Raw genomic sequence first — 23434 nt, 5'->3', positions numbered from 1 at the left:
TGTGGTTCCTTGCCTGCCGGAACATTTTACTTGTACTTTATGTGAATTTGTGGTTCCAAGCTGCCGGAACAAATAGAAATAATTGTGAAGCCGTCCCATGCCTGCCGGTACAAGTGTTTAAACTAAAGTATGAAATTTTTGTGGTTCCTTACACGCCGGAACGAATAAAACTTTAAGCTGAATTTGTGTGTATTGTAACCTGTCCTGCTGGAACAAATTGTGTTTTTTATTTGTGATAAATTGTGTGGTTCCTTGGCTGCCGGAGCAATTAAATTTTAATCTGCAGTGAATAGCAATTAAGTTGTGAATTTTTGTGAAGCCCCAAGCCTGCCGGAACAAATTAATTTTTTGTAAAATATTTGGAGTGTGTTGCTGTTAAATATTTGTGAATTTGTGTGCCCTTTGAAAATATTTGTGATTCAAGATGCAACGGTCGCCATCTAGAAAAAGCTCTCGTTTGCAGACAGCAACTAGCCAAAATGTGAATAGTTCCACGCCTGCCGGAACAAATAGTTCAGCAAATGTTTCTCAAATGCCGTCGATACAAAATGTCAGTTCTGTTGCCCTCGGAACGACAACAACCGTAACTAGTGCCTCTATAAGTGCCCCTAGAGAACCGACACCTGCTGTATCAATGCAAAACATTTTCAGTTCAACAAGTGAAGAGCCCTTTAGTCTGCCGCCGTTAGTGCCCGGTCCTAATGTGAGAACCCAGCCACCACAAACCATATCGTCTGATAATGAGAACCTGCAACGACAAATTGATATCCTGCAAGCTCAATTGGCAAACGCTCAACGTGCTTTAAGAGCAAATCAAAATTTAAATACGCCGAATGTTATTGGACATAATGCGCCAGTCATCCAAAGTATTAGCAGCGGCCCTGAGAACATGGTTGATCGCCGGAATCCAACGCCATATTCCTATGTTAGTCAGTCAGACCAGTTGATGACATCTCAGCCTCTTATTGTTTCCCCTGCTACAGTGCCCATGCCAGTACAACGCAAACTTTATGATCTGCCCGAATTTTGTGGTACTCCCGAGGACTGGCCAATGTTTTTGTCTGCCCTTGAACATTCGACAGCGGCATATTCGTACAATAATTTTGAAAATTGTTTGAGATTGCAGAAGGCTTTGAAAGGTGAAGCCAGAGAGTGCGTGAAGTCGTTGCTCATCCACCCAAATAATGTGCCAACAGTTATAGAGCAATTAAAGCTACAATATGGTCGCCCAGAGTTGCTTATTCGATGTCAATTGCAACAGATGAAGGAAGTTCAGCCCATAGCAGAAAACGCGATCGATAAATTGGTGCCGTATTCCATTAAGGTCAGAAATTTAGCAGCATTTTTGGAATCTGCCAATGGTTATCAACATTTGTCGAATCCAACACTCATGGAGGAGTTAGTACAGAAGCTGCCAATGAGCAAACGTTTGGATTGGGCCCAGTTTGCTTCAACTTTACCTCAGTTGCCGACTATTTTGGATTATAGTACCTGGCTCCAGCGTGTTGCAAATTTGGTAAGAAGTGTGCAAATAAGCAGTTCAAGTGGCAATAGATCTAACAGTGATCCAAAACGAAAAGTGGTTTTATATGCTTCTGATGGCCCAGAACGTAAGTTAAAATGTTTTTATTGTGTTGGCCCACATAAAATTTTTGATTGTAAGAAATTTTTAGAATTGAGTGTGCCTAATAGATGGAGTGAAGTGAAGAGATTGAAGTTATGTTTTTCGTGTCTCAGTGGTGGCCATTCAAGTAAAGATTGTCGTCGGCGTAAGCAGTGTCCAGTGGAAAAGTGCCAAAGAAATCACAATAAATTACTGCATGAAACTAAACCTAATGAACCAAGTGAACGATCCGTAAATGTGCCGCCAACAGAGAGAGCTTCAACAGTCGAGCCAGTGCTTAGTTGTGTTTCCAGTGCTAGTGAAAGAAGTGATTTGTTGTTCAGAGTGCTCCCAGTGGTTCTTTATGGACCAAATTGTGCTATTGAAACTTATGCACTCCTAGATGAAGGTTCTTCGGTTACGATGATGGATAGCTCTTTAGTGAGACAGCTTGGACTGCATGGTCGACAAAGTCAATTGAATTTGAGTTGGTATGGTGGTAAATCGGCACAAGAACCAGTTATGGTGGTGGATCTTCATGTGAGCGGTGTTAATAAGAAGAGGAAATATGCTTTGAAAAATGTGTATGGTGTCTCGAATTTGAAGTTGCCTAGTCAGAGTTTTAATGCGGATTTAGTAAAGAATCATGGTGTGCCTTTAAACTCATATGAATGTGTGGCTCCAAAGGTACTAATTGGATTGGACCATTGCCATTTAGGATTGCCCGATGAAATAGTCCCTTTGGAAGATGCTGGTCCATATGCTGCCAATACTCCTCTTGGATGGGTTGTTTTTGGAAACGTGAAAGGAGGTCGCCCTGGAACCCAAACATGTTTGCTAACACAGTTGGATAATTTAAATAATTTGGTGGCAAATTATTTTGAAACTGAAAATTTTGGTGTTAAGGCTCTACCAGTGATTGAGTCAAGAGATGATTTACGTGCACGAGAGATATTGAGAAATTCGACGAAGAGGGTTGCCGGAAGATTTGAATCCAGACTACTATGGTGTAATGATGACGTAGTCCTGCCGGATAGCTATTCCATGGCCCTTAATAGATTTTTTGGAATGGAAAGAAAAATGAAAAATAATCCTGAATTTGGTGCGGCCTATAAACAAATAATGAGTGAATATTTGCAGAAGCGGTATGTACGCAAATTATCATTGAGTGAAGTCGATACGTTTCATCCGAGAACATGGTACTTGCCCCACTTTGGTGTCGTAAACCCTAACAAGCCAGGGAAGATTCGTATGGTGTTCGATGCAGCAGCAAAGGTGGAAGGTGTCTCGTTGAATTCAAAGTTATTGAAAGGCCCTCAGCAGTACAAACCGTTGCCATCAGTTTTATTTAATTTTAGAATCGGTTCCGTAGCTGTTTGTGGGGACATAAAGGAAATGTTTCATCAAGTTGTTGTTGCTGAGGAAGACAGGTGTTCGCAGAGGTTCTTGTGGCGAGATGATGCTAGTGGTCCACCGGAAGTGTATGAGATGCTTGTGATGACGTTTGGAGCTGCCTGTTCGCCCTGTATTGCCCATTATGTGAAGGAAATACATAAAGTTGCTGGTTTTGAAATGCTCAGGAGACATAGTGTACTTTGGGACGAGATGTTGCCCATTGTTGCGTCATTACAAGCGATGTGGAATAAATGGCGCCAAGAGCTAAGAAATGTTGTCCATGTAAAGGTTCCACGATTTTATTTTGGAAATGGTTTGCCCTTGGAGTTAGAGCTGTATATTTTTGTTGATGCCAGTGAAGATGTTTGGAGATGGTTGCCTACAGTTCTCAATGTTGCCGATGATACTACAAGAGCTAAAAATGAAGTTGATTTTTCCATTGAAACACGTTGGTTCCAAGGGCCACAATTTTTGTATGAAAACGAAGCTGACTGGCCGAATAAGAATTCTGAGAAATCTGATGATTTGTGTGAAGAAGAACTACGCCCCAAATTTGTTATGCTGGTTAGTACAAATTTAATAATTGATTTTAATCGTTTTTCTTCATTTCTCAGGCTTAAACGAACAATGGCTTGGGTTCTGAGATTTATCAATCGCTGCCGAAAATATGATAAATGTAATGGTTCGAGATGCCTGTGTGCTGAAGAGTTAATGGTTGCTGAAACTAGTCTGTGTCGTCTGTCCCAAGAAGAGTGTTTCGCTTTTGAAATAAACGTTTTAAAATCTGGTGGTTCTTTAAAAAAGGATAACGTGTTATTTTCCCTTTCGCCTTATTTTGATGAAAATAATTTACTTCGAGTGAGCGGTCGTATTGATGCTGCGAGTTGGTTGCCTTTAGATGCCAGGCACCCCATTATTTTGTCGCCCTGTCACCGCTTTACACAACTATTTGTTGCCCATGTGCATAATAAAATGAGACATCAAAATTTTGAGGCTACCATAGGCGAAATAAGGAAAAGATTCTGGATTCCACGACTTCGAAATCTGTTGAGTAATACCACATCAAATTGCAACATTTGTAAGATTCGTCGTGCTGTTCCAGTAGCTCCTTTTATGGGATCGTTGCCAAGTGATAGACTAACTCCATATGTCCGGCCATTTACTTATACTGGTGTTGACTATTTTGGCCCATTAAATGTGACTGTTGGTAGACGCCATGAAAAACGTTGGGTTGCCCTGTTTACGTGCCTTACAATCAGAGCTGTACATTTAGAAGTGGCCTATGATCTATCTACTGATTCGTGTATTTTGGCTATACGGAATTTTATAAATCGTCGTGGCACCCCGTTGAAGATTCGGAGTGATAACGGAAAGAATTTTGTTGGAGTTAACCAAGAAACCCAGCGATTTGATGAAGTATTTGATCTGGTTAAAATTGAAGATGAGTTGTCCACAAGGGGCATTGAATGGCAGTTTAATTGTCCACATAATCCTGCAGAAGGTGGAATATGGGAGCGAATGGTTCAATGTGTTAAAAAGGTTTTAAGAGTAACCCTAAAAGAAGTCGCCCCAAAAGAGCACACCTTGCAAAGTTTTTTAATTGAAGCTGAAAACATCGTGAACTCTCGCCCATTGACTCACTTGCCTGTCAGTCCGGAAGACGAAGAACCATTGACGCCTAATCATTTCTTGTTGGGTTCTGCAAATACGGCTCAAACGCCAGAAGGTATTGAAATTACAAAGCCAGTGGTACTGAAGAAGCAGTGGCGAATTGCTCGACAGCTACGAGATCATTTTTGGAAAAGATGGATTGTGGAATATTTGCCCACACTTACAAGACGGTCCAAATGGTGCGAACATACGAAGCCTGTGGCCCCGGGAGATCTTGTACTAATTTGTGATCCAGCTGTTTCCCGCCGAGATTGGAAGAGAGGTCGTGTCGTAAATGTGTTTCTTGGCAGTGATGGTGTAATCCGAAGAGCTGATGTCCAAACAAGTAGTGGAATACTTAAACGCCCAGTTTCCAAACTAGCAGTCCTTGATTTGGAGTAGTGAATCGTTGCCGATCCACGGGGGTGGGAATGTCGCCGATGGCTCATATATTTATTTATTTAAATTTATTACGATTTTTATTTTTATTAATTTTAATTATTTCGGTTTGTTTATATTTATTGTTTGTGAGCTACCTTAATGTTTACTTAAATTGTCTTATTTACCAATTGTATGATCATTGTTGTTTGGTTCATTTGTCCGTTAGGATTTTTTTATATTGTTTTGTATTCCCTTTTGTTCATATTTGTTTACGAACTAATCGCACTTTTTGTCCCTAAATTATACTGCAGTATTTTCGTTCAGTTTATTTATTTGGAAATGAACTGTTGTAATAGTACATAAACAAAAAGAAATTTGTAGGCTCAGTAATAACTGGCTTTAGAATTAAAATTTAGTTTGTTGGGGATAAAGACTGCGGTAAGTCGCTTAATATATTTATAAGTTATTTTTTTGTAATAAGTTCTTTTTTTAGAAATAAACGGTTGCTCAAGTATATGCATCATTAATTGTAAATTTGTGGTTCATTTATTTGAGACTGGTTAAATTCGCTGTCCTCAACATATAGGCTCAGGTCGCAGCCAGCGACAAATAGGTATAAGTAAACTTAAAGAGCTTCAATATATTAATTAATAGAAATTCAAAATCTATGAATGAATCCAAATTTATTGCACAATTATTATTTGGTTAATCCTATTATATTACATATTTTTCTCATATGTAGTTAATTTAATTTTATGCTTGAATTCACAATTATATGGAATTTTTATACAAATATATGGGCATTTCCACAAAAAGGTCCACCCTGGCCGAAAATAAAAATGTTCTTAAGCAAACGATTTCTAGATTTTATTTATTCCATAATCCAAAGCTTTTTACTCGTTTTTGAATATCTCTATTGGTTTAGAAGTTAGTGTAAAGTTCTATGTGCAAATCACAAAGAAACAATTAAACAAATCAACTAATCATAATAACGATCAAAAAGTAATTAAATAGTTTATATTAATAGTTTTTTTTTTTTTTTTTCATCATTTATTTATTGTATCTTCATTATTTAATGAACTAACAATAAGTGGTTCAAATCTTATATCTAATATTATTATTTAATTAGTCCAGCCAGTGCCGGACGAAAAAATTTTGTGTTCATGGTTGTTTTGGTTAAATTGGCATTCTTCCTTCTAGATTAGGTCTGCTGTGTCCCTCCTTCTTAATCGAGTGTGGCCACGGTTATCTAATATGTTGCGGGCCAGCGGGTTTGGGTGAACTTCAAGTTTTTTTAAATATTTTTGTACGTTTTTCGAGATTTCAGTTTTTACAATGGGCACGTTTAGATCTTTGTGTATATTCGCGTTTTTGATATACCAGGGGGCAACTGTGATCATTCTTAGAAACTTGTTTTGGCGTCTTTGGATCTTTTCTACATTTGACGCTGAGGCCGTGCCCCATAACTGTATGCCATAACACCATATCGGTTTTATGATCATGTTATAAAGTAGAAGTTTACAATCTAAACTAAGCGTGGAGTTTCTGCCAATAAGCCAATTAATTTGAATTGATTTCAATTTCATTTGAGTCAACTTTGCATCTATATGACTTTTCCATGTAAGGCGACGATCGAGATGTATTCCGAGGTATTTCACTTCCGATTGTTGAATTATTGTTTGGTTATTGATATGAATAGGGGGGCATGATTCTCTACGCAATGTAAATGTAATGTGTGTACATTTTTGCTCGTTGACTTTAATTTTCCATTGTTTTAACCATTTTTCTAATTCAAATATGTGGTTTTGTAAGTGACGAGACGCTTCTTGAGGGTTTTCATGAATGCTTAGAATAGCAGTATCATCAGCAAATGTTGATGTATGAGTGCGATTGTTAGTTGGCATATCAGACGAATACATCAAATATAAAAAAGGTCCCAGGATACTGCCTTGGGGGACTCCAGCTTCAATGGGTTGTGCAGTACTTAAAAAGTTTCCCTCTTTAACCTTAAATGTTCGACCAGTTAAATAGCTTTCCAATAGCTTATGTGTGTTTGCCGGTAAATTTTGACTCAATTTGTATATTAATCCAGCATGCCATACCTTATCAAACGCTTGAGAGATGTCGATGAAGAGTGCAGAACAGTATTTCTTTTCTTCAAACGCTTTTCTCACCATATTTACAAGTCTATGGGTTTGTTCGATAGTACTGTGTTTTCTTCTAAATCCAAATTGATGATTCGGAATACAATTGTTTTCAGTTAACTGATATTAATAGTTGTGTATCAAATAAAAATACTTTTTATGTAATTGCCAAAACATCGAATCAAATTAGAAAATTCATCAACGCGACTGAATATCGATAAAATCGCATCTTATACCCGTAATGTCTGATGTAAAAATATTTAGGAATTTGTACCTCTTATCTACTATGTATTTTGCACTGTATATTGGTTATGATTGGTAAGAAACTTTCATCTGATTTGAATGAATAAAATCTAGTGGGATTAAAACCCTAATTTGGACAAATTTTGTTTTAAATTTACGCAGTGTAATCTTACACATTTTAAATGGATAAACATTTAAAATGTGTTGCTTTAGTGTACATTATTCTCTCCAAATATATTGCGGGGAGTATAAATTGATAGAAATGCAAGATTATCAGAATAAATCTCGAAAATGGTTAAGGGCTTGTAAAAATAAAGGTTAAGTTAATGTAGGAAATATATGCTCTACAAATATGGACACGTGTGACATATAATAATCTAGATATATGGCCAAAATTGAATGAAAAAAAATTGAACTCCTGTTTCAAAAATATTTGTGTATAATTAATTTTATCTACAGAATTATATTCTTAATATCGATACACAACAAGCACGGATCGCACTCGAATAAATTAAATTGTCGTTAAATATTTTGAAATTAATTGATATTGCAGCAAAAGTGTAGACAATCGGGTAACACTTACAAACCAGCCGTTATAATTATTAATTGTGGCATTAATTTGGCAGCACTTGTATCTAATAAGAAATAATACATACATACTGTTAAAAACTTCTAATAAATTTAAAAATCTATAGGTATGTATGTACAATAATTGTGTTCAATAAATCGATATTGAAAACTGAGATGTGATTGATATTAGAATAAAAGCTGTTACAGGTACATAGGTACTTAATCAAATTAAAATAAATAAATGAACTTGTTTAAAATACAAACATACATGTTTATCAAGATAATTGCTTTCATAAAACATTCGGTTTATATATCCCGTCCATATCATGCGTTTTGTATTACTCTAATAAATATAAATAAATAGTAGAGTAAACAAATAAACATATTTGTTTATCAGTTGTTTATATTTTTGTGTGGAATTGTTTTTATTTTTCAAACAGCTGTTTTATTAAACCTTCAATATAACCTTTTTCTTTTATCATCAGTGCAGCCAAGTTGTGTGCATGTCATTTGTGGGGTAAACAACAACACAAAAAACAACTGACTTTTATCAACTTTTATTTTGATTTGACTATATTTGGCTCTTTTCTACTGCTGTATTTGGTAAAGAGCAAAAGCTAAAAAAAAGTTTTGTTGTTTCTTCTTTACAGCAACAGCAACAACAAATACAAAATCAGATTTTTTCTCTTCTTATTTACTGTTTTCAGTTTCTTCTTCGCTTACACAAATTTTTCTTGTTAAATTTTTGTGGTCTGATTACAAAACTTAAAATAAAATACTCTTACTGTTCGAAAAAAGGAAAAAATTGGAAAAAAATATTAAATAAAAATTGAATAATTGAAACAATTTAAGTTAAGTGCCAGTGTTCAAATTGAAAAAAGTGTAAATTTAGAGAAAAAGTGTTTAACTTTACAAGATTGTACTATAATAAAAAAAACCAGGAATCCAAGAAGAAAATACTAGATTGTGTTACAAAAAATACTCTGTAGGCAAGAAAAGTTGTTTAAATAGAAAGACAAAAAAGGTGACAAGTTTTTCTTTAAAAGATTTGTGTGTTTTTTTGTTAAATAGCCGCCAAACTGGAGCGTATTCCGGAATATCTACGCGACACTGTCGATTGGTTAATGGGGTAAGTTGTTAATCATTTGTGTCCATTAATTTTAGTTTTTTTCGTTTATTGCAAATTATTTTTATTTCGACGTAATTCTCCACCTCCTTTGAATTGTTTTGGGTTACTTGCAATTTTCCTACTGCTGTTATTGTTGGTTTGAATACGAGTGGGGTTTTTGTTTTTCTTTTATTATTTTTTTTGATATCCACCATTTGGCTTGATGCCAATTGGCCTCGTTTTTATCACAATTTTTCAGCAGTGTGTGATTTTGTTGTTTTTCTCATATTTTCACTTCTTTTGGTCACCTCTTCTTGTGCTTCTTTCGTCGTCGTCGCAGTCGTCTGCCTATATGATTGTAGCAAGCAGCATTACTGTTGTTTCTTTTATTTTTGCACTCTGTGCTTTTCGTTGTTTTGTTGCTGATTTTATTTTTGTTGAACAACAACTTTTTGTTGTTATTATTGTTATAGTTGTCGATGCATACTTTGTATTAGTTTTCTGATGTCACAGGAAGGAGTTGGTATGAAATTGAATGAATATCGTATGTTTGTAAAGTATGTACTTTGTTGTATGTTGTATTCGATTTTGTTTCTGTTTTTTTTTTTTATTGGTGTTCGTGTTTTGGTGGATTGCGTTTCGGTGAAATTATTTTTGTTGATGTTGGGGTATTTTGTTACTTTTATGCGTTGTTGTTTTTGTCGTTATTCCATTGTTGTTTCTTCATTGATTTTCACACTTCTTACTCACTCCTACTGCATACTCATGTTGACGATTTATTTATAATCCTTCAAAAATAATGTGACGTATAATCAGGCCACATATTTAAATGAAAATTCGAAGCTTTTTTTAATAGGTTTTAAATGTTTACTAGCTTTTAGAATAGAAAAAATGCCCACAAAATATGTATTGTAAAGTGAGAGGGCAGATTGAAACTAAATTTGGAGAATTGCTGAATTTTTCCTAAACACTCATTAAATTTTAAGTTTTTTCTATTATTTAAATCAAAATTAATAAATTTTTACAACGAAACTAATCGTACTCTAATCCTTCGTAATCCTTAGTAAATGAAAAAGATCGACTTTTCGATCTTGCTAATTTTTACGATTTTTAAAAGTCGACATTTTGAACCTTCGAACCTTTAAGAAAATATGACTTTTTTCGAGTGCTCATCCTATATTTTATAAAAATACTTACTTGCCAGGTTTATTTATTTATTTCATTTATTTAGAATCAAGCCCTTAGGGCCAAATATGATTCATATTCCACTCAGATGATGACAACAAAAATTAAAAATCCAAGTTTTCGACATTTTTTAGTTAGTAAACTCAATCAATATTTCACATGAAATGTGTTCGCTTTTCCCATTTTTCGTTCTTCAACTTTGTTCACATAAACATTTTAGATAGAATTTTGTAAACAATAAACAGCTGTTACGATCAAAATCGACTTTTGTGAAAGTTCATGTGAATACCGTGATAGCAATTTTACCTTTGAGGGAAATGGTTATTTTATCGGACTCAAATTTGATTTCGGCTTTTCGAAATTTTTCAGATAAATCGACTTATACCTAGGATGATATATTTTTAATTTTTGTAATGGATTGAATTATGAATATTTTGTCTTGTACCTCTTAAATACCTTCAAAACCTTAAACGGGTCTAAAATCTTGTTATTCACTGTCATATCTGCTTTTTCTATCCAATTAAATTGAAATTAAATTTTAATATTATAAATAGTTCGTTTAAAATTTTAAAATTTTTAAGCTTTCTGTTAAAAATTGTAAAAAAAAATAAAATCCAATAACAGAACAATAATTGTCGGTCGAGAACCCCGAAGTTTCGGTTAAAACCAAACACGAATTTTTACTATAATATTCATGAATGAGATGTGTTGGAGTTAGTTTGTTTTATTCTATATTAATATTATTTTTCTTATTAGGAAGACAAGTTTAAGAATTAATAATTGATTTAATTACCGGTCATAGTATTGATAATTGTTGTCTGATGGCAATAGATACAACAATATCCTAAATGATGATCCCCATGTCATTTCGGATTCTAAGAAGCTACTTCCAGGGATGCTAAATTTGCTTAGTGCAGTTTCCTGATTTTTTCAACTTATACTCCCTTATCCAATTGTATGATAGAACAATTAAGGTGGCACTTCATCACTACATCCTTTTTGTATTAGGTATAAAATACAATTTTAAAAAGCATTGAATTTGGTACCACGCCTATGGCTTTTACTTTGTTAAGTTAGTATATGATTTTCTTTTTAGTTAGAATTAATTGTAATACAAATAAACTTTCCTATAGTTGAATCATAACTTAAAATCATCAAAGCGTAAAGTATTTTTTTAATTATTTATCTTGAAAAGTACAATAAAAACGCCAAGATACTCATTCTAGTTTCTTTTTGAAAAACATTGCATTAGTATTTATATTTAATTAAAATTCTGGTAAATCCAAAAGAATGTGAATTAAATATTAATTTAACTAATTAACGAACGAATGCAATTCAAAATAGAAAATGGATTTAGATTTGCTAACAAAATAAAATTAGGAATTATGAAGTGAATAGAAAATAAAAATTAATACTAATAACATTTTAGAGAATTGTAAATGTTTTTTTTAATCAAATTGTTACAATGGAAAATATTGCTAGAATGTTTAAACTGAATTTATGATTAGAATGAAATTTTCTTGTAGTTTTACAAATGAAGAGTTTTCAATTAATTTATAACTTACTCTTACTAATTAATACCCAATGGAAAATCCAAAATTCCAGAATTTTTGGAAATTATAAATCCTGAAATTTATTTTATTTTGCCACAATATTAATATATTGTGAATGAAGTATAAATTAAAGATTTTATATCTGGTGCAACAACAACATATAAAGGAAAGCTTTGATTTTCTTAAACGGTAATCTAATTAATGAAATCGTATCCATTCCAAAAGTGGCCAACTTTAAACCTTATATTTGGGAATTGTATATCATCATGAAAATTTAAAAGAATGTTGAATTTGCAAAATATTTGTTGCACACTTTATCAATGTTATTTATTGTCAATAAATATTGAACGCTTTTTTATGTACATACAATTACAATAAATACAATAACTGCTATCTATCAAATCAATACAATCGAAAATCAATACCTGAATATTATTTTATTTTCAGTATTGTTATTTTATTAACAATTAAATATTATGTCTCGCCTTTTATAATCTTAAGTGCGATTATTAAATTGTTCACTTTTTTTGTGGTCACTGAACTTTATAATTAAAAGTAAAATTGCAATTGTTGATGATGATGATGATGATTTTTCAACAACATTTAAGTTTGAAACAAAATAAAAATAAATTTTTATAATTGTTTTTTCGCTTTTTGAAAAACAACAACAACGTACTCACTCGTACTTGACTAAAAGTAATCAGTGAAAAGTTCATAATTAAAACGCTCTTAAAAATTTATTTTTACTCTTTCTTACTCTCTCCCTTTGACTCACCGAAGATGCTCCTTATTGTTGCTAAGAATATAAAAATCGTTTAATAAAAATGCTCAAAAAAAAATATGTATTTGCATAAAGAAAAATAAAATGAATTGTTAAGAAAAGTAAAGCAAAATTATGCTCTACAGTTTGATAAAAAGTATTTAATTTATTTTGAATTTCTTTCAGAATGATTACAATAGTTACAAAGTTGTTGTTAAGTTTCAAATGTTTTATAAATAATAATTTTGTATAAATTCAAATAAGGGCTTGTTTCAGATATGTTGAAGGAACATTATTTGGAAACTATTAGGATAGGTTAAACTGGCTGTCCCATTAACACATTTGGGCATTTTAGCATAGATGTGATATATGGACAAACAAGTTTCAAGCTGTGTAATACTCACTCAGTACCATTTCCACTGCAATGAGTTGAACGCGGCCGTCAAATTCATTAATGTATGTAAAAGAATCCAATTAGTATATAGATTCTCCGATCTGCTTGGGCCGAAAAGTGATAAAGAAGATGTCAACCGTCTCATCTTCATTATTGTCAATACAGCTTCAGCTGTATGAACCAGAGAAGAACCGTCGACGACAGCACAGCTGTTACAAGAACATCAACTAGTTTCCACAGTTGATGTTGTTTAATGTTCGTTAGAGCAGTCGTACGAATCATACGATTACACCATTAAACCAGTATACCGAGAAAAAGGCCAACTTCTGCTTCTAAAGAGGAAATTCTGCTCTATGCGATATGATTATCTTGGAAATGACTTGCCATCTCGTTAAGAAATGCCCACATTCAATAATCAAATTGAATGTCGTATAAACGCCCACAATACAATTCAGGGATATCGTTATATCATCTGTAAAACACTCCATTTGTCTAGAAGTTTGAAAGACACTTCCGACTTTATCAGTGTAATATAAAAGTTCACACCACATGTCGAAGAAAGGAGTAAGATTCTCCCAAAATGACTTACAGGTAGGGTATTCATTCGACTAATGATCGTTCGATTAATCGAATAATTTCTTACGAATAATTATTCGAACAATTTAAAAATGGCCATTTTCGAATAACGAATAATTCGAACAATTTTATTTATTTATTAAATTGCTTAAAACTTTTCATAATTTAAAATTTAAATAAGTAATAATGACTCACAAAAATTGTATTGTTTCTGAAATTCGACAAATAACTAAAGACAAAGGGACTTTCGATCACTGTAGATGAGTGTTCCGATAGCTCCTTTTATAAATATATAAATATTACTGCAAGAAGTTACAATTCTAAAAACAAATCTTTCAAAATTTTTAACTTAGGACTTGAACCAATGAAAATAAAAGATACGGAATAAAATATTTATTTAGCTGGCGAAATATTAGAAGAATCGCAATTAATAATCAAAATTTTAACTTAGATTAAAGTGGAGTTGAATGTGACAGAGAATGTGATTTTGAAACGGACGTCGAAAGTGATATTGATGATGACATTATATAAATGATGTTATTAACCTCGTAGGTTTATATGATATGATTTTGAACATCGTTGAACATATTTGTCTAACATGGTAATAAACTTTTTGACTTCAAATTAGCCTGAGAATGATATCAAACCTTGGACAGATTCCCTTTATTGTGTAATTCCCCAAGACCACTTTATTAAGCAAAGATTCGGCAACGTTGATAGAGCTTGATGTATAATACAATTTGTTATAAATAATTTAGATAAAGTGAATAATTCATTTACTAAAGAATTAGTTACTCATTTTAAAACCCGAATTAATGAAAGAAATAAAAAAGTTCTTAATACATTTATATTGTACTTGAATTCAGGACCATGTCCAACAAGCTCAAATTTTTTTTTAAACGTAGCTCCATTTTTCGGGATTTAATCTGATCAGAATATTTCTGATGAAAATTTAATGATGGACTTTATTTTCGAATATTTTTAACATTATCAATACTTGAATTGTTAACTTTAATGTTATTTTTTGTTTTTCTTTAACAATAAAATATTAAAAAACCGACATCAAAACTTTATTCTTTACTTTTTTTAAAAAAATTTATATTATTCGAATAATTCGATTAATTTTAAACGTGTGATCGAATTATTCGAACAAGTTAAAATCTCTTATTCGAATTATTCGTTTTATTCGAACAAGAGAAAAATCGAATAATTCGAATACCCTACTTACAGGATACATTAGAATGGGCTTAACTGTTTGAACAATTATTAGATATTCGTAAATAAGAAATTAACTCTCCGTTTATATGGCAGAATTTTTTATCTCCATTTTAAATGAGAATATGTACCTAGTACACCTCTACTCCGACACCTCTATTGAGTTCATTGTGCATCATTTCCTTTTAAAAATAAAACAAAGGAACTTTCCTAACTATAAGTAAGAAGCAGAAGATATCTAAATTACATTTAGCGGTATCTTCTAAACCATATACACTGTACGAGCTCGTATTTAAGCCTATCAGTCCACCAAACAAGTGTAGGAAACATTAGCATGGGCTCAGCTGTTTGAAAAATATCTATTTTCATATTGCTTCTTGAACGTCTTGTAAGAACAAACATTTAGGGGCCTATAATTTAGTACAGAACAGTGCTGTACCTAGTATAACTCCACTCCGAGACATGAGTTCATTGGGAATCACTTCAACAAACAAAATACTGGAAATATGTGCCCTTATATGAGTTCCCATTTATTTCCCTGATGGAGCAGAATATTACATTCAACGGTATCTTCTAAATCATGGATGATTTGTCTACCCATCTACTAAATATGGATTTGCAATTTCGAACAGCAACAGATGTGCTCCGCAGTTTCTAACTCCTCCACGCACGTTTTACAATAGTCCGGAGTACGGTTCTCCTATAATACCCAATTGTAGTGGATGAGGAGTGGTTTCACCAATACCAATGCAGTTTTCCATTTATCCGCTCAGGTATTTATTCCAATAATGTACAAACATAACCTTACAGAAACATATAAAGAAAGTCACCAGGTGACATTTTCCAATACAAAATCTGAAGTTTTCAAGACCGCCAGAATGCTTTACTTTATACCGCCTATAAAAGTCAACGTTTACTTGTCCTTGCTGTTCCCATATATTGTGTAGCATTTCCAGCCAAAATAACAATTACACTTTTATTACTACGAAGCTAAATTAAATTGAGTTCTTAGGGCTATAAATATCACAACAAATACTTCTTCTTCTTCTCCAACCTATCTGTCAACCTTATTTCTGTACAATAAAAACAAACCTCCTATTACAAACATTTTCACTGCCTCCTCCTGGGTTATAAAAATGTCTGCTAGGCTTTTTCGTTGGCACACATACTAAGTGTGTGTGTGTAGAAAAAAGAAACACAAATGAAAAATAAATAAGAGAGAAAAGTAAATAAAGAAGGAATGAAAAGAGGGAAAATAATAAAACACTATAAAAACTAATAATTACCAACTAAGTGCGAAATGTGTCACATGTCAGAGCTGCATCTCATCAACGTCGAGCAAACATGAACTAAGCTTATGTTGTCTAACTAACACCTCCTCGTCATGTTCGTCTTCATCGCCATCGCCATTATCATACTCCAACTGCTGTCTTAGCTCCTGCCTACAAACCGAAAACTCGTATTTGGCTATGACACTACTTTTGTAAACGAGTGTATGCATATCTGTCTGTCTGTATTTTTATCTTTTGGTAGCCAATAGTTTGTGTTTAGATGGGTAAATGAAGCATCATCGTCATCACATATATATATATTTGTTTCTTAACTTCCCAGCTGTTCTAGGAGACAGTCACGAACTAGTGATTTTATCCATCATTTAAAGTTATTTTAAAGCAGGGGGTCAATTGACCCTTGTTGTTTACAATGAGACTGTCTGATAGCTGGTCCAAAGTAGTCAACGAATTGGATTCACATTCATGCACATACTGGTTACATAGCGTCAGTTACTTTACTAGCTACCTAACTGGTTACTTGATCAGCTACATAACTACTTATTTTAACATATTTTAACTCGGAGACCTGAGTTCATTGGGAACAAAATACTCTCTTTTCACACATACGGGGGATACAAAAACAAAATACATGCAATACATTCTCATGAATTAGGTTTCTGACAACAGACTTAGATTTTTGGCTCTCAGTTACCTATCTAGTTGTTGTCTATGTTCAACGGTATCTTCTATACCATGGATAATTTGTGCTAATTAACCTCAAATAGTCATCTAAAAAGACATATCATCATAGCTAGTCCAATAAACGATTGCTTGTAAACAAACCTTCCTTCGACAACTTTCCAATAGATTAAAGTGCAGTACAGAATAAACGTTTAAAGTGACTTCACTATAGGTTACTAAGAGACACTGAAGTGACATTTGACTTCACGCTATGTTACATGGGATATCAGCATACTTAAGCAAAAATAAAAATAAACTGTATGAGAATTATATCAACACAATTTGTATAAAACCATTTTTTACGAATTACTCACAAAACATTTAAAGTGACTACACTCTAGATTACTAAGAGACACTTAAGTGGCAATTTTCTGGGATATATAAAGTAACCAATTGTTTTCTCTCTGCACTAAAAAGAGCACATACGTGTCAAATGATCCAAAATATATAAATTGGAGTTAGCCAAATGATAAGACATAAGTGACAATTACTGTCTATAAGGGATACATTGACTACATGCTTAACTGCTGGGGGTTTTTGGATTATGTGTGTGTCTGTTTTTTACGCTAAATTGTAATCGGCTTGCAGGGAGTAGAACGGCGAGGGGGTGAGTGTGCGAGGAAGGTTTTTGCCACAATTGTAAATTATTGATTTTCAACTTGGTAGCTACATGTGTATATACTTTAGCTAAATTTATCTTACACAATAAACGTCGTACGTTTACGAAACAGTATCAAAAACGAAGAAAAAAACATGCCACAACCTTCTAAGTTTATATATTTTTCCACTAAGTTTTCATCTTCTTTAAATATTCTATTTTCTATTCCGTAGTTCCGTAGGTATTATACTGTGTCATATTGTTTTATTAAAAATTCATGACTACCGTACAATATTCATTCATTCATTCTGTCCTTTTATTGTATTATATTTATGTAGTATATGTAAAACTTATCTATACACGCAAACTTACAGTGGCGAACAAAAATAGTTCGCAATAGTTCCTTCTGGGATGTCACCGGAGGAGTCATTCAAACTTCAATATCACACAGTTGGAGTTTTCCCCGAGGCATGTCAGACATGACCTTAGAAAAGACGAGGAGAGCAGGATCCATTTGATCGCAGTTATGTCAGCTTTGAACAACATTCATAGACACGCCATGAATTCCTCGGTAGCAAGATACCGTATGAATGTCGTACTTGGAGGTCGCCCACCAACTATAGCAGACGCCGAGAAGATTCTGCCGCATAAAACAAAAGTTTTTCTGGCACAACTAAGATCAGGATGGTGCAACAGGCTTAATGCCCTCTGGACCTTGCCGTCCTCAACTTATGCCCAGCATATGGTCAGTATCCCCATCACACCATCCACATATTCAACTGACCAGCCAAGCCTACTTCACTATGACCAGTGAATTTATTAATCCACACAGTAGAAGTATCACAACTTCTTGGACTTGATCTACTTGCAGAACCCCCAGATTAAATATTGTAAAATTGTTCACGCTGCTACAACAACAACATTATCAAAAATTATGTTAGGCTGTGAGCGGTATGAGATCTAGGACTCTATAGTTTCAAAGGCCAACTAGACAGTTTTTTTCTCACGAATCCACAGTTTTATAGCTATGTCAGTGTGAATTGGATTGTTGTCGTATTGACAAGTACATGATGTGGCGCCAAACAAGTCTACTAAGGTCCTTTTGTAGGGTGCTCTGGTTATTTTTTTCCGTTTTAAACACGAATGGTATATTGTTATAGCAGAATACGTCATTCCATACCATTACTCTGCAGTGTATTCTTTGCAAATAGTGCAAATAAGACCACTTATCCAAACTTGTCAGAGAATCCTGAGCTTTACATTTGACATGAAGTACTATTTTTCACTTTCTTTGCGAGTTTTGGCTTCTGAAACGGATGAATCTGTAAATTTGTTGCCTTTCTCAATCCATGCTTTCCATTCTGCGTCCTTTCATGATTTTTCCATGATTGCTCCTTACACACAAGCACTTAAATAGAATATACCTGGTACCCGTTGTCTCAGATAGATCATGCATGTTCAGAAATCTGTATCTGCATATTCAGAAATTTGTATCACAATAAATCTCAATCCTTACCAATCGTCCAGAGACCCGTTATCACTGTTTTTATTCAAGAGTTGTGCACTGAGTTTCTCATTGTATGTTGGCTACAATTGTCTGGCAGTTTTACATGTTTCCATTTAGCGCCATCTATTGTTAGCCTTCTGACGGTAGCATCTAAAGATTTCGCTTTTAATGGTCCTAAGTTCTATTGCGACAAAAACTGCTGTTTCAGAGATAATTAAAGCGGATCCTTATCTAAGTCATAGCCATTATTGATCCGTGAGGAGCGTTGTGTTGTGTTGGTTTGGTTTAGGAGCGAGGGAAGTAAAATCCATACGTTCTGGATCTCCAGCATTCAGTGGCAGATAGACTTACTGCACTTCAGTCGAAAATATCCATTAAGTGAAGATCTATTGGAGTTAGGTTGAAGAAAATTTCAGAACTTCTGAAGAACTAGTGCGTAGTTGTAAAATAATGATTAATTTCAGAATGAATCTTTGAATGGAATTAAAATTTGAATGAATTCATCATGAAATAAAAATTCTTGAATGCATTCACTTTGTATTCCACTGTTTTTTTATACCCTTCGCCATGAGTGGCAAGGGTATATATAAGTTTGTCATTCTGTTTGTAATTTCTACATTTTTCATTTGCGACCCCACAAAGTATATATATATTGGATCGTTATAGATAGCGAAGTCGATCTAGCCATGTACGTCTGTCGTCTGTATGTTGAAATCAACTTCCCGTAGCCCCAAATAACTTAAATACATGATTCATACATCAATATATCAGGGAATTCTTCCGGCTCGGTTGAAATTTAAAATCGACAAAATCGAGACATAAATGGCTGAGATATACGGAAAACACCGGGACAACCTCGTTTTTTGGCCTATTTTTGATCTAAATCTGGATTACTAAGTCATTAATATAGACAATATGGATATCTAATGATAGATATTTCAAAGTCCATTGCAACGATGTAATTAAGGCTATAGTAAGTTGGACCTACAATGGGTCAAAATCGGGAAAAATATTTTTTAACCCGAATTTTTTTTCATGAAAAATTTTTTTTTCTCATAAATTAGTTTTCTAAAAAAAAAATTTTTAAAAATTAAAAAAAAAAAATTGGAAAGAACTAATTTTTAAAAAAATTGGAAAAAAATTAAAACAATTTAAAAAAAATTTTAATTTTGTTAAATAAAAGTACATATTTAAAAAAATATTTTTAAGTATAATTTGGTGAAGGTATATAAGATTCGGCACAGCCGAATTAAACTACTTTCAACTCTCAATTGTTTTAGCTGTTAAGATTAGATTTCAGTTGTATATTTCGAAGGTAAATGGTCTATATTTGTAATGACTATTAGATGGTTTAGAATATGGATTATAATAACATGTTATGCACTTTCTATTTCGGTTGTAATCTGAGCAGTTATTGCTTGTGATTTTTTTTTTCACATATGGGACCGAAAACCCAAAAACCCTTTAGACTTTTTTTCAAGATGATTTGAATAGGAGAAAACACTAAAATATTACTATGTGTAAGTATTTAGAGCTTATTACAAAATTTTATAGTTTAGTTAAAACTGACTATATTTAATTTTTTAATTTAATTGACATGTTTTAGGCTAAAATTGCGGCGAAAACTAAGTTCCGAATTAGCATATAGTATGAAATGAATTTGACTCTGATTGTTTATTTGATATTAAAAAATTGTTTATTGAAACCGAATGAATATTTTCCATTAATTTTTTTAGTTTTTGTATGCATATATTTACAGAATATATATTGTTTTATTATAAGAGAAAAATCTGTCACGTACGGTATGTCACGTACGATATTAAATTTTATTTATTATAAAATCATCCAAAGATTGTTTTTATTTAAATATAACGGATTTTAAAGAAAAAATATTTCGTTTAGTGTAAGAAATTAAAAGAAAATATAACTGCTCTCACGATTCGAAAATTTTCGCATATTTCTACATGTACCTCAAAATGAGTTCCGTCCATATTTTGGACAACAATGTTTCGAAAGCTTTGTATTATTTTCAAATATAGTAGTCTATGAATGGAACATATAGACCAAATTATTTTTCAGATACTCTTAATTTTGCAAAATCTATTCCACTCTATAGGCGTACAAATGTTACGTACGATGATATGGAATTGCCCATATGATCTTTTTTATGAACATCCTTAATTTTCGCGTTGTTTACCGATCATGTTCGTTCCCTGGTAGCTATGAGTTCCTACCAGTGATGTAGAACCATCTACAAGACAATTCAAGTTTATTTATTATGTAAAGATTCACGATTACTTACCCAGCAAAAAATGGTGCTTCCTCGGAAGCAGGTTTGTAAGGCAGAGAGCACTTGTATACTTTCGCATGAAAGATTAGATGATTTTTATATGGGATTCCTCGCGTAGAGGCTCTGCATAAGGAATCCAAAATAAGCATATTTCAAAGCTTTAAAATTAACATGATTTCATCGAATTAAATATGTGCAAACAATTGTGCACATAGATTTTAGAGCTGCTGAGAAGCAATAAAATCTTACAAACCAGTGATTGCCTAACAAGAAGCGCTGATTTTTTCTAAGTTCTTCACCACCTATTCGAATAGCTTAACGTATGCCTTCCAAAATCATTTTTGTAAGGCAATAATTTTAGGATGCAATTAATGTAGCAGTAGAAGATGCAGTAATCATATTTATTGCTTCCAAATCCGAAATATTTTTTGCTGGGTAATTGATAGTAAAACTATTTTAGTGACTTGCTGTGCTACTCTTGGCTTCAAAAATCAATGTCAAAATTGTCTATTTATTTGCACTTTTGCTCCATACTGTAATCATGAATATTGAATATACTGTCAGTATTTTAAACTGTAGATATAAGGACGGATGTATAAAAAAGAGTGCATGTACTTTTTTGCACGCATTATATTTTCGTTTTCAGCTGTGCAAGAAAGAAAAACAAGGCACATTGATTGCTACTTCCATATCCAGTGAATGGCTGACTGACTGTCTGTCTGTCTTTCTAAACGAATGAATGAAATGGAAATCATGCACTAAACGACAACATGGACGTGTATATAACTGCAGACTTAAAGATGAAGAACCTTGAAAATTTATATTAATATTATTACTATTATACATATTACATAGTTTAATTATTGTTATTGTTGCTGCCACTATTGAATAGGGAGAGTGAAATAAATCTATGGATAAAATACTGATTAATGTTCAATAAGTATTTTCATTTTGTGCCGTACTTGAAATTGTTTTTTTTTCTTCTTTTAAATCTTATTTTCTCGCATTTTTTTTCTTCTTATTTTCTTAAATGAGCTGCTGATATGTTTGGAATAAAAAAAAAATAAAAAACAATGGAATTATAAAAGAATAAAAAACATTGAAAGGAAACAAAAAGAAATACTTGAATATTAAGAAACTTTTGTATTTTGTTGCTGTTGCTGTTGATATGGAAAGTTTTAAATTGTTTAATCTACCAAAGAAATTGTTTAAGGGATTTTATTTATTCGATTTTATATCAGCATTTAATAACAATAAACTGACTGGTGTGTTGGGTCAAGGAAATTTAGGAGGAAAGTTAGCGAACTTTTAGAGGCTTCATCAGTACAATGCATTGTAAGTGAAGGACTTGTGAATGAATGGTTTTTGAAGCTCGTAATGGTTTGAAATAAATAAAATCTAATTAAAAGTCATAAGGGAACCTTTAATGTTGTTTAAACATGTTCTTTGACAAGAGTCCTTTAATAAATTTCAGACTCTAAAAGGAAATTAAAGTGGTTCATTTGTCTCAATTAAGTTTCTTCGTTATGACAATACAAACTCAATTCATTGAATTAATTTGACTAAAAATAAACTATATAATCATAACTAAAAAAACATGATCACCTGCTCCACTTGATTCTCCACACGTTTCTACTTGTGTGCGATCCCTAATTTCTTGTCAAATGAATTTGACTAAATCTTGCTGTTTAACATGACTTGTTGTTTAATTGCTTGTAACCATTTAGAAAATTGTTTGTCGTTAAATTTAATTAAACATTTCTCTACTACACACTCGCATAATGACAATCATTAAAATAAATTTCTTTACACATTAGAATAAATTTACACGTTAAAAGTGATTGAAATGTAACAAACAATATGTGGGACAGGGACAAATTTTCGTCAGATCAATGTAAAACAAAATCCCAGTTGATGGATTTAAATAAAAACAAGTAAGAGAGCTATATTCGGCTATGCAGAATCGTATATACCCTTCACCAAATTATATTTCAAAATAAAAATTTCAAATATTTTTAGGTAAACAAAATTCGTGTATGTAAGTTATTTGGGGGCTTCGGAAAGTTGATTTCAACAGACAGACGGACATGGCTTAATCGACTCCGCTATCTATAAGGATCGGGAATATATAGTACTTTATAGGGTCGGAAAATTATATTGTGGAAATTACAAACGGAATTACAAACATACGAAGGTAAAGGATATAATAAATATCGCATTACTTAAATAAGTAGTCAACATTTTTCAACA

The 23434-nt window shown here is 32.8% G+C and overlaps 1 protein-coding gene across 1 annotated transcript in view; it reads left to right on the top strand.

Annotated features, from left to right (window-relative positions):
• Positions 1-8707: 8707 nt before the first annotated feature.
• The window catches only part of Mob2 (MOB kinase activator 2), a 156832-nt gene continuing 142105 nt past the window's right edge, over positions 8708-23434 (top strand). The window contains exon 1 of the mRNA XM_065505226.1: positions 8708-9115. Within this exon, the coding sequence (XP_065361298.1) occupies positions 9111-9115 (5 nt within the window). The 5' untranslated portion in view covers positions 8708-9110. The remainder of the gene's footprint in view (positions 9116-23434) is intronic.

The sequence above is a fragment of the Calliphora vicina genome, chromosome 3 (genome assembly GCF_958450345.1).
Source record: "Calliphora vicina chromosome 3, idCalVici1.1, whole genome shotgun sequence".
Classification (NCBI taxonomy): Eukaryota; Metazoa; Arthropoda; class Insecta; order Diptera; family Calliphoridae; genus Calliphora; species Calliphora vicina.
The sequence above is the reverse complement of the archived record's forward strand: the minus strand, read 5'-3'. Positions and strand labels throughout refer to the sequence as shown.